The sequence below is a fragment of the Macaca thibetana genome, chromosome 3, assembly GCF_024542745.1.
Source record: "Macaca thibetana thibetana isolate TM-01 chromosome 3, ASM2454274v1, whole genome shotgun sequence".
NCBI classification, from domain to species: domain Eukaryota; kingdom Metazoa; phylum Chordata; class Mammalia; order Primates; family Cercopithecidae; genus Macaca; species Macaca thibetana.
The window spans coordinates 143,847,487-143,859,349 of NC_065580.1; the positions used below are offsets into that span (position 1 = coordinate 143,847,487).

The following is an 11,863-nucleotide window of genomic DNA, read 5'->3' on the forward strand; positions in this document are numbered from 1 at the left end:
GGGCCAACACAAATGTGGAGCCTCCATCAGTCCAGTCTCCTTGCATGGATGTTTCTAGAGGCATACTAAAATACACAGAGCTAGCCGGGTGCGGTGGCTCACACCTGTAATCCCAGCACTTTGGGAGGACGAGGTGGGCGGATCCCCTGAGGTCAGGAGTTCAAGACCAGCCTGGCCAACATGGTGAAACTTTGCCTCTACTAAAAATACAAAAAAATTAGCTGGGTGTGGTGGCATGTGCCTGTAATCTCAGCTACTTGGGAGGCTGAGGCAGAATTGTTTGAACCTGGGAGGCAGAGGTTGCAGTGAGCTGAGATTATGCCATTGCAGTCAAGCCATGGGCAACAAGGGCGAAACTCTGTCTCATAAGAAAAAAATAAAATAAAATACACAGAGCTCCGTTTTTTTTTTTTTTTTTTTTTTGAGACTGAGTCTCGCTCTATTGCCCAGGCTGGAGTACAGTGGCGTGACCTCGGCTCACTGCAAGCTCTGCCTCCCAGGTTCACGCCATTCTCCTGCCTCAGCCTCCCGAGTAGCCGGGACTACAGGCACCCGCCACCTCGCCCAGCTAATTTTTTGCATTTTTAGTAGAGACGGGGTTTCACCGTGTTAGCCAGGATGGTCTCGATCTCCTGACCTCGTGATCCACCTGCCTCGGCCTCCCAAAGTGCTGGGATTACAAGAGTGAGCCACCGCGCCCGGCACAGAGCTCCATTTTCTTTCTTTTCTTTTTTTTTTTTTTGAGACGGAGTCTCGCTCTGTCGCCCAGGCTGGAGTGCAGTGGCCAGATCTCAGCTCACTGCAAGCTCCAACTCCCGGGTTCACGCCATTCTCCTCTCTTAGCCTCCCGAGTAGCTGGGACTACAGGCGCCCGCCACCACACCCGGCTAATATTTTGTATTTTTTAGTAGAGACGGGGTTTCACCGTGTTAGCCAGGATGGTCTTGATCTCCTGACCTCGTGATCCACCCATCTCAGCCTCCCAAAGTGCTGGAATTACAGGCTTGAGCCACCGCGCCCGGCCAGAGCTCCATTTTCTATGTTATTGTGGTAAGCAGGCACATGCCACTCTTGCTTTTCATCCCAAACCCTAAGGTCTTTTTCTCATGAAAGATGTTACTGCTGACATTTCTACCCTCTACATTTCTCCTATGAGCTAACACCTTTTACATTTCAGTCCTTTATTCCAAACCATCAAGATCTTGATGCCATCACTCACTGTATCACCAGCGCCTCCCAGTGTACCTCCACCTCCAGCGTACATCTGATATGCATACCTCGTCCATCTCAATTCAAGCAGTGACAAAAGACTAAAACATGGCAGATGGTGGCATGCCACACAGCCCTGCCTCTGACCGATGAATCGTTTCTATGAATGCATTCCTTCATTAGTCACCACAGTGCTCACATTACCCTATGAAGCAGACGAATCCAACAGGGAAGGTTTCCAACACTTCTGGAGACATTCTCAGATAAATGGTTATCTACAGAAAACCGTAACACATATAAAAATATATGAAGAGGCCGGGCGCGGTGGCTCAAACCTGTAATCCCAGCACTTTGGGAGGCCAAGACGGGCGGATCACAAGGTCAGGAGATCGAGACTATCCTGGCTAATACAGTGAAACCCCGTCTCTACTAAAAAAATACAAAAAAACTAGCCGGGCGAGGTGGCGGGCGCCTGTAGTCCCAGCTACTCGGGAGGCTGAGGCAGGAGAATGGCGGAAACCCGGGAGGCGGAGCTTGCAGTGAGCTGCGATCCGGCCACTGCACTCCAGCCTGGGTGACAGAGCGAAACTCTGTCTCAAAAAAAAAAAAAAAAAAAAAAAAAAAAATATATATATATATATATATATATATATACACATACATGAAGAATAGGTGATCAGATGTGGTGGTTCACCCCTGTAATCCTAGCATTTTGGGAGGCCAAGATGAGAGGATTACCAGAGCCCAGGAGTTCGAGATCAGTCTGAGCTATACAGCAAGACCCTGTCTCTACAAAAAATAAAAATAAAAAAAATTAGCCAGGTATGGTGGCACGTGCCTGTAGTTTCAGCTACTTGGGGGTTGAGATGAGAGGATTGCTTGAGCCCAGGTATTTGAGGCTGCAGTGAGCTATGACTATGCCACTGCACTCTAGCCTGGGCAATAGAGCAAGACACTGTCTCTAACAACAACAAAATAGTTGTAACCCTCACAATGTAAAAATAAAAGGGGCCAGTCATGGTGACTCACTTGTAATCCCAGCACTTTGGGAGGCCAAGGCAGGTGGATCACTTGAGGTCAGGAGATCGAGACAAGCCTGACCAACATGGTAAAACCCCATCTCTACTCAAAATACAAAAATTAGCCAGGTGTGATAGCAGGCGCCTGTAATCCTAGCTACATGGGAGGCTGAGGCACGAGAATCATTTGAACCCAGGAGACGGAGGCTGGAGTGAGCAGAGCGTGCCACTGCACTCCAGCCTGTGCAACAGAGGGAGACTCTATTTCAAAAAAATAAAAATAAAAAATAAAAGGATAAATAGCCTAGTCTAAAATTGGGCAAAAGATCTGAACAGACTTTTCCACAAAAATGATATGCGAATGGGCAATAAGCAAATGAAAGGATGTTCAACATCATCAGTCATCAAAGAAATGTTCAAAGCCGTGAGATAAAAAACAAATGGCCTGTAGCCCCCGCTACTCAGGAGGCTCAGGCAGGAGAATCACTTGAACCCGGGAGGGGGAGGTTGCAGTGAGCCGAGATCACACCATGGCACTCCAGCCTGGGCGACAGAGTGTGACACCGTCTCAAAAAACAAAACAAAACAAAATCATGAGCTACCACTTCACATTCACTAGGATGGCTATAATTAACAAGTCATATAATAGCAGTGTTGAGCAGTTAGAACCCTTATACACTGCTGGTGGGAATGTAACATGGTACAGCTGCTCGGAAAAGTCTGGCAGTTCCTCAAAAGGTTTCACAGAGCATTACCACATGATCCAGCAATTCCACTCCTAGGTACATACTCAAGAGAAATGAAAACATGTCTGTATAAACACTTGTATGCAAATGTTCATAGCTGCATTATTCATAATAGGTGAAAAATGGAAACAATCCAAATGCCTACCAACTAGCAAATGGATAAAATGTGGTCCATTCATTCGATGCTCTATTAGTCAGCCATAAAAATGAAGTACTGATACATGCTAAAATAGGGATGAACCTTGAAGACATTATGCTAAGTTTAAGAAACCAGACCAAGGCCGGGCGAGGTGGCTCAAGCCTGTAATCCCAGCACTTTGGGAGGCCGAGACGGGCGGATCACGAGGTCAGGAGATCGAGACCATCCTGGCTAACACAACGAAACCCCGTCTCTACTAAAAAATACAAAAAACTAGCCGGGCGAGGTGGCGGGCGCCTGTAGTCCCAGCTACTCGGGAGGCTGAGGCAGGAGAATGGCGTAAACCCGGGAGGCAGAGCTTGCAGTGAGCCGAGATCCGGCCACTGCACTCCAGCCTGGGCGACAGAGCGAGACTCCGTCTCAAAAAAAAAAAAAAAAAAAAAAAAAAAACCAGACCAAAAAGCCACACAGTGAATGAATTCCACTTATATGATGTCCACAACAGGCAAATGTACACAGACAGAAAGCAAATTAGTGAATGCTTAGGGCTGGAAGAGTTTGGGGAAAATAAGGAGTAACTGCCAATAGGTACGGGATCTCTTTCTTTCTTTCTTTTTTTAATTTTTTTTTGAGACAGAGTCTCACTCTGTCACCCAGGCTGGAGTACGGTGGCGCAATCTCAGTTCCCTAGCAGCTAGGATTACAAGCATGCGCCAACATAATTTTCTCTATTTTTAGTAGAGATGAGGTTTCACTGTGTTAGCCACGCTCCTGGCCTCAAGTGATTGACCCACCTCAGCCTCCCAAAGTGCTGGGATTACAGGTGTGAGCCACCGTGTCCCGCTTGGTACAGGATTTCTTTTAGGAATGAAGAAAATGTTATAAACTTGATTGTGGTGATGGCTGCACAACTCTGTGATTATATTAAAAACTGCTGAACTGGAAAGTTTACATAAGTGAGTTGTATGGTATGTGAATTATATCTCAATAAAGCTATTAACATAAAAAATAGGTATCAAACAGAAAAGGCTACTTTTTACCTCTCATGCTGACACACATGATGGCTGACACAGTACATATGACAACTGCCAGGAGAATCATGAGGACGATCAAGTAACTGCTGAGCAGGGCTCCGCCAGCACAGTCCAGCTTCCCTCTGTGCATGAGATACAACGTCAGAATGCCAATCCACCTGGCAAAAAGAAAAAAAAGGGAAGGGTCAGAAATGAAATCCAAGCAGCTGCTGTGTAAAACATGATACAAAGAAATAAAAGGAGTTAATATTTTCCAAAACAAGGCAAGGTTCACTTTGGAATATAATTTTCTTTTTTCTTTTTGTAGAGACAGGGTCTTGCTATGTTGCCCAGACTGGTCTTGAACTCCTGGTTTCAAGTGATCTTCCTGCCTTGGCCTCCCAAAGTGCTGGGACTACAGGCATGAGGCACTGCACCTGTCCTGGAATATAATTGCCAACAATAAAAGATCTAGGCCCAGCACAGTGGCTCATGTCTGTAATCCCAGCACTTTGGGAGGCCAAGGAAGGAGGATCACTAGAGCAAAGGAGTTGGAGACCAGCCTGGGCAACACAGGGAGATCCCATCCCTACAAAAAATAGAAAAAGTTAGCTGGGTGTGGTGGCACCAGTCTGTGGTCCCAGCTACTTGGGAGGCTGAAGTGGGAAGATCGCTTGAGACCAGGAGGTTGAGTCTGCAGTGAGTGGTGATCGTACCACTGCACTACCGTCTGGATAGTAGAGTGAGACCCCGTCTCAAAAACATAAAAAGAAAAGGGGTCTCACTATGTTGCGCAAGTTGATCTCCAACTCCTGCCCTCAAGCAATCCTCCCATCTCAGCTTCTCAGTGTGCCAACAGGCGTGAGCCACGTCCCCCGGCCAAGAATCTACTTTTTCATAACAATGATTCATGCCCTGCACAGATCCTCTGGGAACAGACTTCAGGTACCAAAGCCATTTCCCACTGATTCCACACTTTGAAAGACAACAGCGTTGTATATTGAGCCTGTCTTCTTCTCACGAAAGGCAGCCACAACCGGCTCGGTATTTTTTCCTATCCTTCATGTTGTAGATTCAAGTGCTCCGTACAAAGGGAAGAAAGGGCACAAGTGGCTGCTCCCGCCTCGAGAAAGAAGACCTCGAGGCCAAGGCTTTTGCCGGCGGTGACACCCTCGAGGCTCCCCAGGGCCAGGTCTCGACGCTGCACACAGAGGGGTGCTCGTGTCCTGACGCGTGGACTTCCAGGCCCCCTGTGTGACCCCGGGTCCAGCCCACACACTCTGGGGGCTTCGGTTTGTCATCCGTCAAATGGACACAGCACCACTGCCCACCTCTTCGGGCGGTGGTGAGAACTCGATAAGAGGATGCGTGGCCAGCGCTGGGACCGCGACAGTGCTTGGGAAGCCACTTCTGTCACCGTCTCAGGGACAGCTCGCCCCCCGCTCCCTCCCGGGTGCGCTCCACCGCCCCCATAGCCGTCGTCCTTACCATAGCACTCGCATGACCAGCTCGAAGAAACCTGGGAAGACCAAGTCGTCGCTGGCGATGGCCCAGCGCCGGCCGAAGAGTACCATCCCCGGCATGGCAAAGGTCCTGTCGCCCGCACTCAGACAGACCCCGCGCGCAGAGAAGAGCCCTCCGGACGCCGCCACCAAATCGTCGGCGCTCAAGCGCAGACGCAGCGAGGGCGGGGCCCTGCGCATGCCCACTTTGAGGCCGAGACCGGCGCACGCGCACTGAGCCCCACGCCGCCGCTTCCCCCCCCCCCCCGAAGCTTTCTGCGCCTGCGCAGAAATGCTAATCCGGAGGCCCGTGACTGAGTCGATTGCAGGTCTGCCCGTCGGTGAAATCCGTTCTGGTATTTCCTTTTTCTTTCTCGTGAAAAGTGCAGTAATATCCGTTCTGGTCATATTTCCTTTTCCTTTTGGTAATTTTTTTGAGACCGAGTCTCGCTTCGTTTCCCGGGCTGGAGTACAGTGGGTGTGATGGCTCACTGCATCCTCCGCCTCCCGGGCTCACGCGATTCACCTGCCGCAGGCTTCCGCGTAACTACGATTACAGCAGGGCGCCACCTCGGCTAATTTTTGGATCTTTAGTAGAGACGAAGTTTCACCATGTTGGCCAGGCTGGTCTCGAACCCCAGACCTCAAGTGATCCGCCCGCCTCGCCCTCCCAGAGTACTAGAATTACAGGTGTGAGCCACCGCGCCCGGCCCTGTTTGTTTGTTTGTTTGTTTGTTTGTTTAAGACAGCGTATGGCTCTGTCATTCAGGCTGGAGTGCAGTGGCGCAATCATGACTCACTGCAGCCTTGAACTCCTGAATGCCACCTTGAGTTCCCGGACTCCAGCGACTCTTCTACCTCAACCTTCCGAGTAGCTGAGACCAAAGGCACATACCATACGCCTGGCTAACTATTTTTAAAATTTTTCCTGTTTTGTAGAGATGGGAATCTCGCTCTGTTGCCCAGGCTGGTCTCGAACTACCCGTCTCAAACCGTGCTCCCACCTCAGCCTCCCAAAGTGCTGGTATTACAGGCATGAGCCACCACACCCGACCAAAATTTTCATTTTATAAGGAGGGACTCCTCAGGCCGGGAGGAATTAGCTAGCCCAGAGACCCACGCTGTCTATGGCAGGTGTGGGACTCATACACCGGTCTGTGAGACTTGCAAGCATGGGACAACATTGCTTCCATCTGTGCCCCTTGCTGTGAGGAGCCCCGCGTTAGGAACCCCTCCAGTTCAGGGTCTGAAACCACCCTGCAGCTGGCGGGGTGGGGTCTGAGCGCTTCTCAGTTACCCCACCGTCCCACCCTGGTCTGAGCCACCTTCATCTCCTGCCTGGGCTCATCACCCCACTGTGCTTTCTCATTCTGCTGTACCCTCTTCAGCAGCCAGGGTGGCTTGGTGAGCCTTCGGATAAAGCCTGCCCCCTGCCCGGGACTTTGCAAGGCTGCACTTTGTACATAAATATACACTCCAGGCCAGGCACAGTGGCTCACGGCTGTAATCCCAACACTCTGGGAGGTTAAGGCGGGCAGATCACGAGGTCAGGAGACCGAGACCATCTTAGCCAACATGGTGAAACCCCGTCTCTACTAAAATTAAAAAAAAATTAGCCGGGTATGGTGGTGCACACCTGTAGTCCCAGCTACTTGGGAGGCTGAGGCAGGGGAATCGCTTGAACCTGGAAGGTGGAGGTTGCAGTGAGCCAAGATCACGCCCTGCACTCCAGCCTGGCAACAGAGCAAGACTCCGTCTCAAAAAAAAAATTACACTCCAGCCCCTGGCAAAGGCCTTTCCCTGGTAGTCACACATGAAAACTTTCTAAGGGCTCATTTATCTGTCTCCCCGGTTACTACTCTGCCTCCATCACCCACCCCACTGCCTGCCACCTTTTCCCCCTCTGAAAAGACATCAGGGTCATTCTTGCTCCAGAGGTTCTACATTCTGTGTTTCCTCTGCCAGGAATAGTCCTCCTGCAGGTATTTCTGTTACCAGATGGAAAGTCTTGGCTGTGAGTTGGTCAGGTGCTTGGCGCGTTGAACCCAGAATTGCAACACAAGGGGCGGGGCGCGGTGACTCACGCCTGTAATCTCAGCACTTTGGGAGGCCGAGGCGGTTGGATCACCTGAGGTCAGGGGTTCAAGACCAGCCTGGCCAACATGGCGAAACCCTGTCTCTACTGAAAATACAAAAATTAGGCCAGGCGCAGTGGCTCACGCCTGTAATCCCAGCACTTTGGGAGGCCAAGGCAGGAGGATCACCTGAAGTCAGGAGTTAAAGACCAGTCTGGCCAACATAGCGAAACCCTGTCTCTCCTAAAGATTAGCCGGATGTGGTAGCACATGCCTGTAATCCCAGCTACTCAGGAGTCTGAGGCTGGAGAATCGCTCCATCCCGGGAGATGGAGGTTGCAGTGACCCAAGATCACACCACTGCACTCCAGCCTGGGCAACAAGAGCAAAACTTCATCTCAACAATAATGAATAAATAAAAATTGCAACAAAAAACCCACAAAGCAACAACAACAAAAATAAAACGAACCAACAAAAGACAAACAAATGGAGTAAAAAGCACAGATTGATTGACGCGAGGCTTAAGAGACCACACAGCTCAAGAGACCCCTCAATCAGGGTATTTATTAAGCAGAAAGAATGCGGTTAACACCCATGGCTGAAGTGGAAACTTTGGTCTTGGTATCACAGAAGTGCAGATGTGGCCTCTATGCTGCCTAATCTTGCCTGGAACTGGCTGCACCTGCTCATCTTTTGCTTATGCCTTAACCCTTGTTAACCATTGATTACCCTCATTCCTGATTCTCCTTCCTCATTTTCTTTTCTTTTTTTTTTTTTTTTTTAGATGGAGTCTTACTCTGTCGACCAGGCTGGAGTGCAATGGCGCAATCTCAGTTCTACTGCAACCTCAGCCTCCCGAGTTCAAGCGATTCTCCTGCCTCAGCCTTCTGAGTAGCTGGGATTATAGGCATATGCCACCACGCACAGCTAATTTTTGTATTTTTAGTAGAGACAGGGTTTTGCCATGTTAAGCCATGGCTGGTCTCAAACTCCTGACTTCAAGTGATCCACCCACCTCGGCCTCCTAAAGTACTGGCATTACAGGTGTGAGCCACCATGCCCAGCCTCTCCTGCCTCTTTTTTTTTTTTTTTTTTTTGAGGTGGAATCTTGCTCTGCTGCCGGGCTGGAGTGCAGGGTGCGATCTCAGCTCACTGCAACCTCTGCCTCCTGGGTTCAAGCGATTCCTCCTGTCTCAGCCTCCCGAGTAACTGGGATTACAGGTGTGGGCTACCACACCCCACTAATTTTTATATTTTTAGTAGAGACGGGGTTTCACCGTGTTGGCCAAGATGGTTTCGATCTCTTGACCTCGTGATCTACCTGCCTCGGGCTCCCAAAGTACTGGGATTACAGGCAAGAGCCACTATGCCCAGCCTAATTTTTGTATTTTTAGTAGAGACGAGATTTCGCCATGTTGCCCAGACTGGTCTTGAACCCCTGACCTCAAGTGATCCGCTCGCCTCGGCCTCCCAAGGTGCTGGGATTACAGGTGTGAGCCATCGTGCCCTCTCCTGCCTCATTTCTATCTCTCTTACTTCATTCAGGCCTCAGCTCAGGTGTCACTGCTTCAAAGAGGCCTTCCCTGACCACCTTAGCTAAAACAGCAAAACTGTCAGTCTCTATTCCTTATGCTGCTTTAGTTTCCTTCATTGCACATAATGAGCCCCTGACATTACATCATGTTTATTATCTCTTACCTCCTCCCTTAAAGTGTAAGTTTCGTGATCACAGGCACCTTGTCCATCTTATTCACTCCTATGAATGGAATAGAGCACATTTTAGGCATTCTTAAATTCTCAATGAATGAATAACTGATTATGTGTAAAGAGTAAGTGGGGCTGGGCTTGGTGGCTCACACCTGTAATCCCAGCACTTTGGGAGGCCGAAGCAGGCGGATCACTTGAGGTCGGGAGTTCGAGAACAACCTGGCCAACATGGTGAAACCCTGTCTCTACTGAAAATAAAAAACTAGCTGGGCGTGGTGGCACGTGCCTGTAATCCCAGCTGCTCGAGAGGCTGAGGCAGGAGAATCACTTGAATCTGGGAGGCAGAGGTTGCAGTGAACTGAGATCACGTCACTGCACTCCAGCCTGGACGACAGAGTAAGACTGGCCGAAAAACAAAGAGTAAGTAGAAGGAATGAGAGGCAGGGTGGGGCTGGAGTGGAATGGCAGGGCTTGGAAAGGAGAAGACGGAAGTCAAAGAACAGTACTGGGAAATGAATGTTAACATTGCAACATCAGCCAGGCGGCAAGCTGGCTTGAGGCTGAGACCAGCCTGGGCAACATAGTGAGATCCTGTCTCTTAAAACAAAAATTAAAAACATTGCAAGATCTGTACCAAAAGTTTCAGAATAAATAAAACTTGTAATAATAATAAAATACAAGCTTGCAAGGTCTGTGAGCAAATGTATTTTTAGACAAGAGTATTTCACTGGGCTGATGAAAATTCTGGGCATTGGCCAGGCGCGGTGGCTCATGCCTGTAATCCCAGCACTTTGGTAGCCCGAGGTGGACAGATCACTTGAGGTCAGGAGTTTGAAACCAGCCTAGCCAACATGGTGAAACCCTATCTCTACTAAAATACAAAAATTAGCTGGGCATGGTGGCACAGGCACCTGCAGTCCCAGCTACTCAGGGGGCTGAGTCAGGAGAATCGCTTGAGCCTGGGAGGCGGAGGTTGCAGTGAGCAGAAATGGGGCCACTGCACTCCAGCCTGGGAGAGAGCACAAGACTCTCAAAAAAAAAAAAAAAAGAAGAAACATTCTGTGACAGCCTATATGGAATTTACACTGAAGAGCATTATATGTCATTATCATTATTTGTGTAATAAATTATCTGCTACACTTCAGTGCCGTACAGTGTTATCACAACAGGTCTGGGGTACGCACATTCTAAAGAAAGGATTGGCAGCTGGGCATGGTGGCTCACGCCTGTAATCCCAGCACTTTGGGAGGCTGAGACAGGCAGATCACGAGGTCAGGAGATCGAGACCATCCTGGCTAACACGGTGAAACCCCGTCTCTACTAAAAATACAAAAAATAAATTAGCCGGGTGTGGTGGCGGGCGCCTGTGGTGGTGGGCGCCTGTGGTCCCAGCTACACGGGAGGCTGAGGCAGGAGAATGGCGTGAACCTGGGAGGTGGAGCTTGCAGTGAGCTGAGATCCGGCCACTGCACTCCAGCCTGGGAGACACAGCGAAACTCCGTCTCAAAAAAAAAAAAAAAGAAAGGATTGGCTCTTGACCTGCTCCTAGGACATAACTTGCAAGCCCTAGGAATATTCTACTTGATAGGTGTGTATTTGTGTATCTCGGGCCTTGGGCAACATCAAGTAGTTTATGCTAACAGTGGGTTGGTGGTGACAGCCTTGTGCCATGTTGTATTAGGTTAACCTGTGGGTGGGCAGCTGGAGACTGAGGAGGTAAGGTGAGTCACATGGATGCTCCATGCCTACATGACTGAGCCTAATAAAATCCCTGGGACACCCAGGCTCAGGGAAGCTTCCCTAGTTGGACATACTTTATGCATGTTGTCGCACATTGTTGCTGGGCAAATTAAGGATATACATATGACTCCACTGTGAAAGGAAGCTTGTGACTGGCGTCTCCTGGACGCTGCCCTGTGCACCTTTTCCTTTACTGATTTGAATCCATATCCATTCACTAAAATAAGCTACAACCGTTAAGTATGGCAGCCTTTCTGAGTTTGAGTGCTCCCAGCAAATCACAGAACTTGGCCGAGCATGGTGGCTCACGCCTGTGATCCTAGCACTTTGGGAGGTCGAGGCAGGCAGATCACTTGAGGTCAGGAGTTTGAGACCAGCCTGACCAACATGTTGATACTAAAAATATAAAAATTAGCCAGGCGTGGTGGTGTGTACCTGTAATCCCAGCTACTTGGGAGGCTGAGGCAGGAGAATCCCTTGAACTTGGGAGGCAGAGGTTACAGTAAGCCGAGATTGCGCCATGGCACTCCAGCCTGGGCGACAGAGGGAGACTCCATCTCAAAAAAAAAAAAGATCACGGCCGGGCGCGGTGGCTCAGGCCTGTAATCCCAGCACTTTGGGAAGCTGAGACGGGCGGATCACGAGATCAGGAGATTGAGACCATCCTGGCTAATACGGTGAAACCCCGTCTTTACTAAAATTACAAAAAATTA

At 49.5% G+C, this 11,863-nt stretch overlaps 1 protein-coding gene across 2 annotated transcripts in view; it reads right to left on the reverse strand.

Moving 5' to 3' along the window:
- DAGLB (diacylglycerol lipase beta) overlaps positions 1–5,858 on the reverse strand; it is a 41,884-nt gene extending 36,026 nt beyond the window's left edge. For both annotated transcript variants that reach the window (XM_050783970.1, XM_050783968.1), the window contains exons 1-2: positions 5,615–5,858; positions 4,154–4,305 (exon numbers count right to left, since the gene is read on the reverse strand). In XM_050783970.1, the coding sequence (XP_050639927.1) occupies positions 4,154–4,305; positions 5,615–5,829 (367 nt within the window). In that variant the 5' untranslated portion in view covers positions 5,830–5,858. The remainder of the gene's footprint in view (positions 1–4,153; positions 4,306–5,614) is intronic.
- Between the last annotated feature and the right edge of the window lie 6,005 nt (positions 5,859–11,863).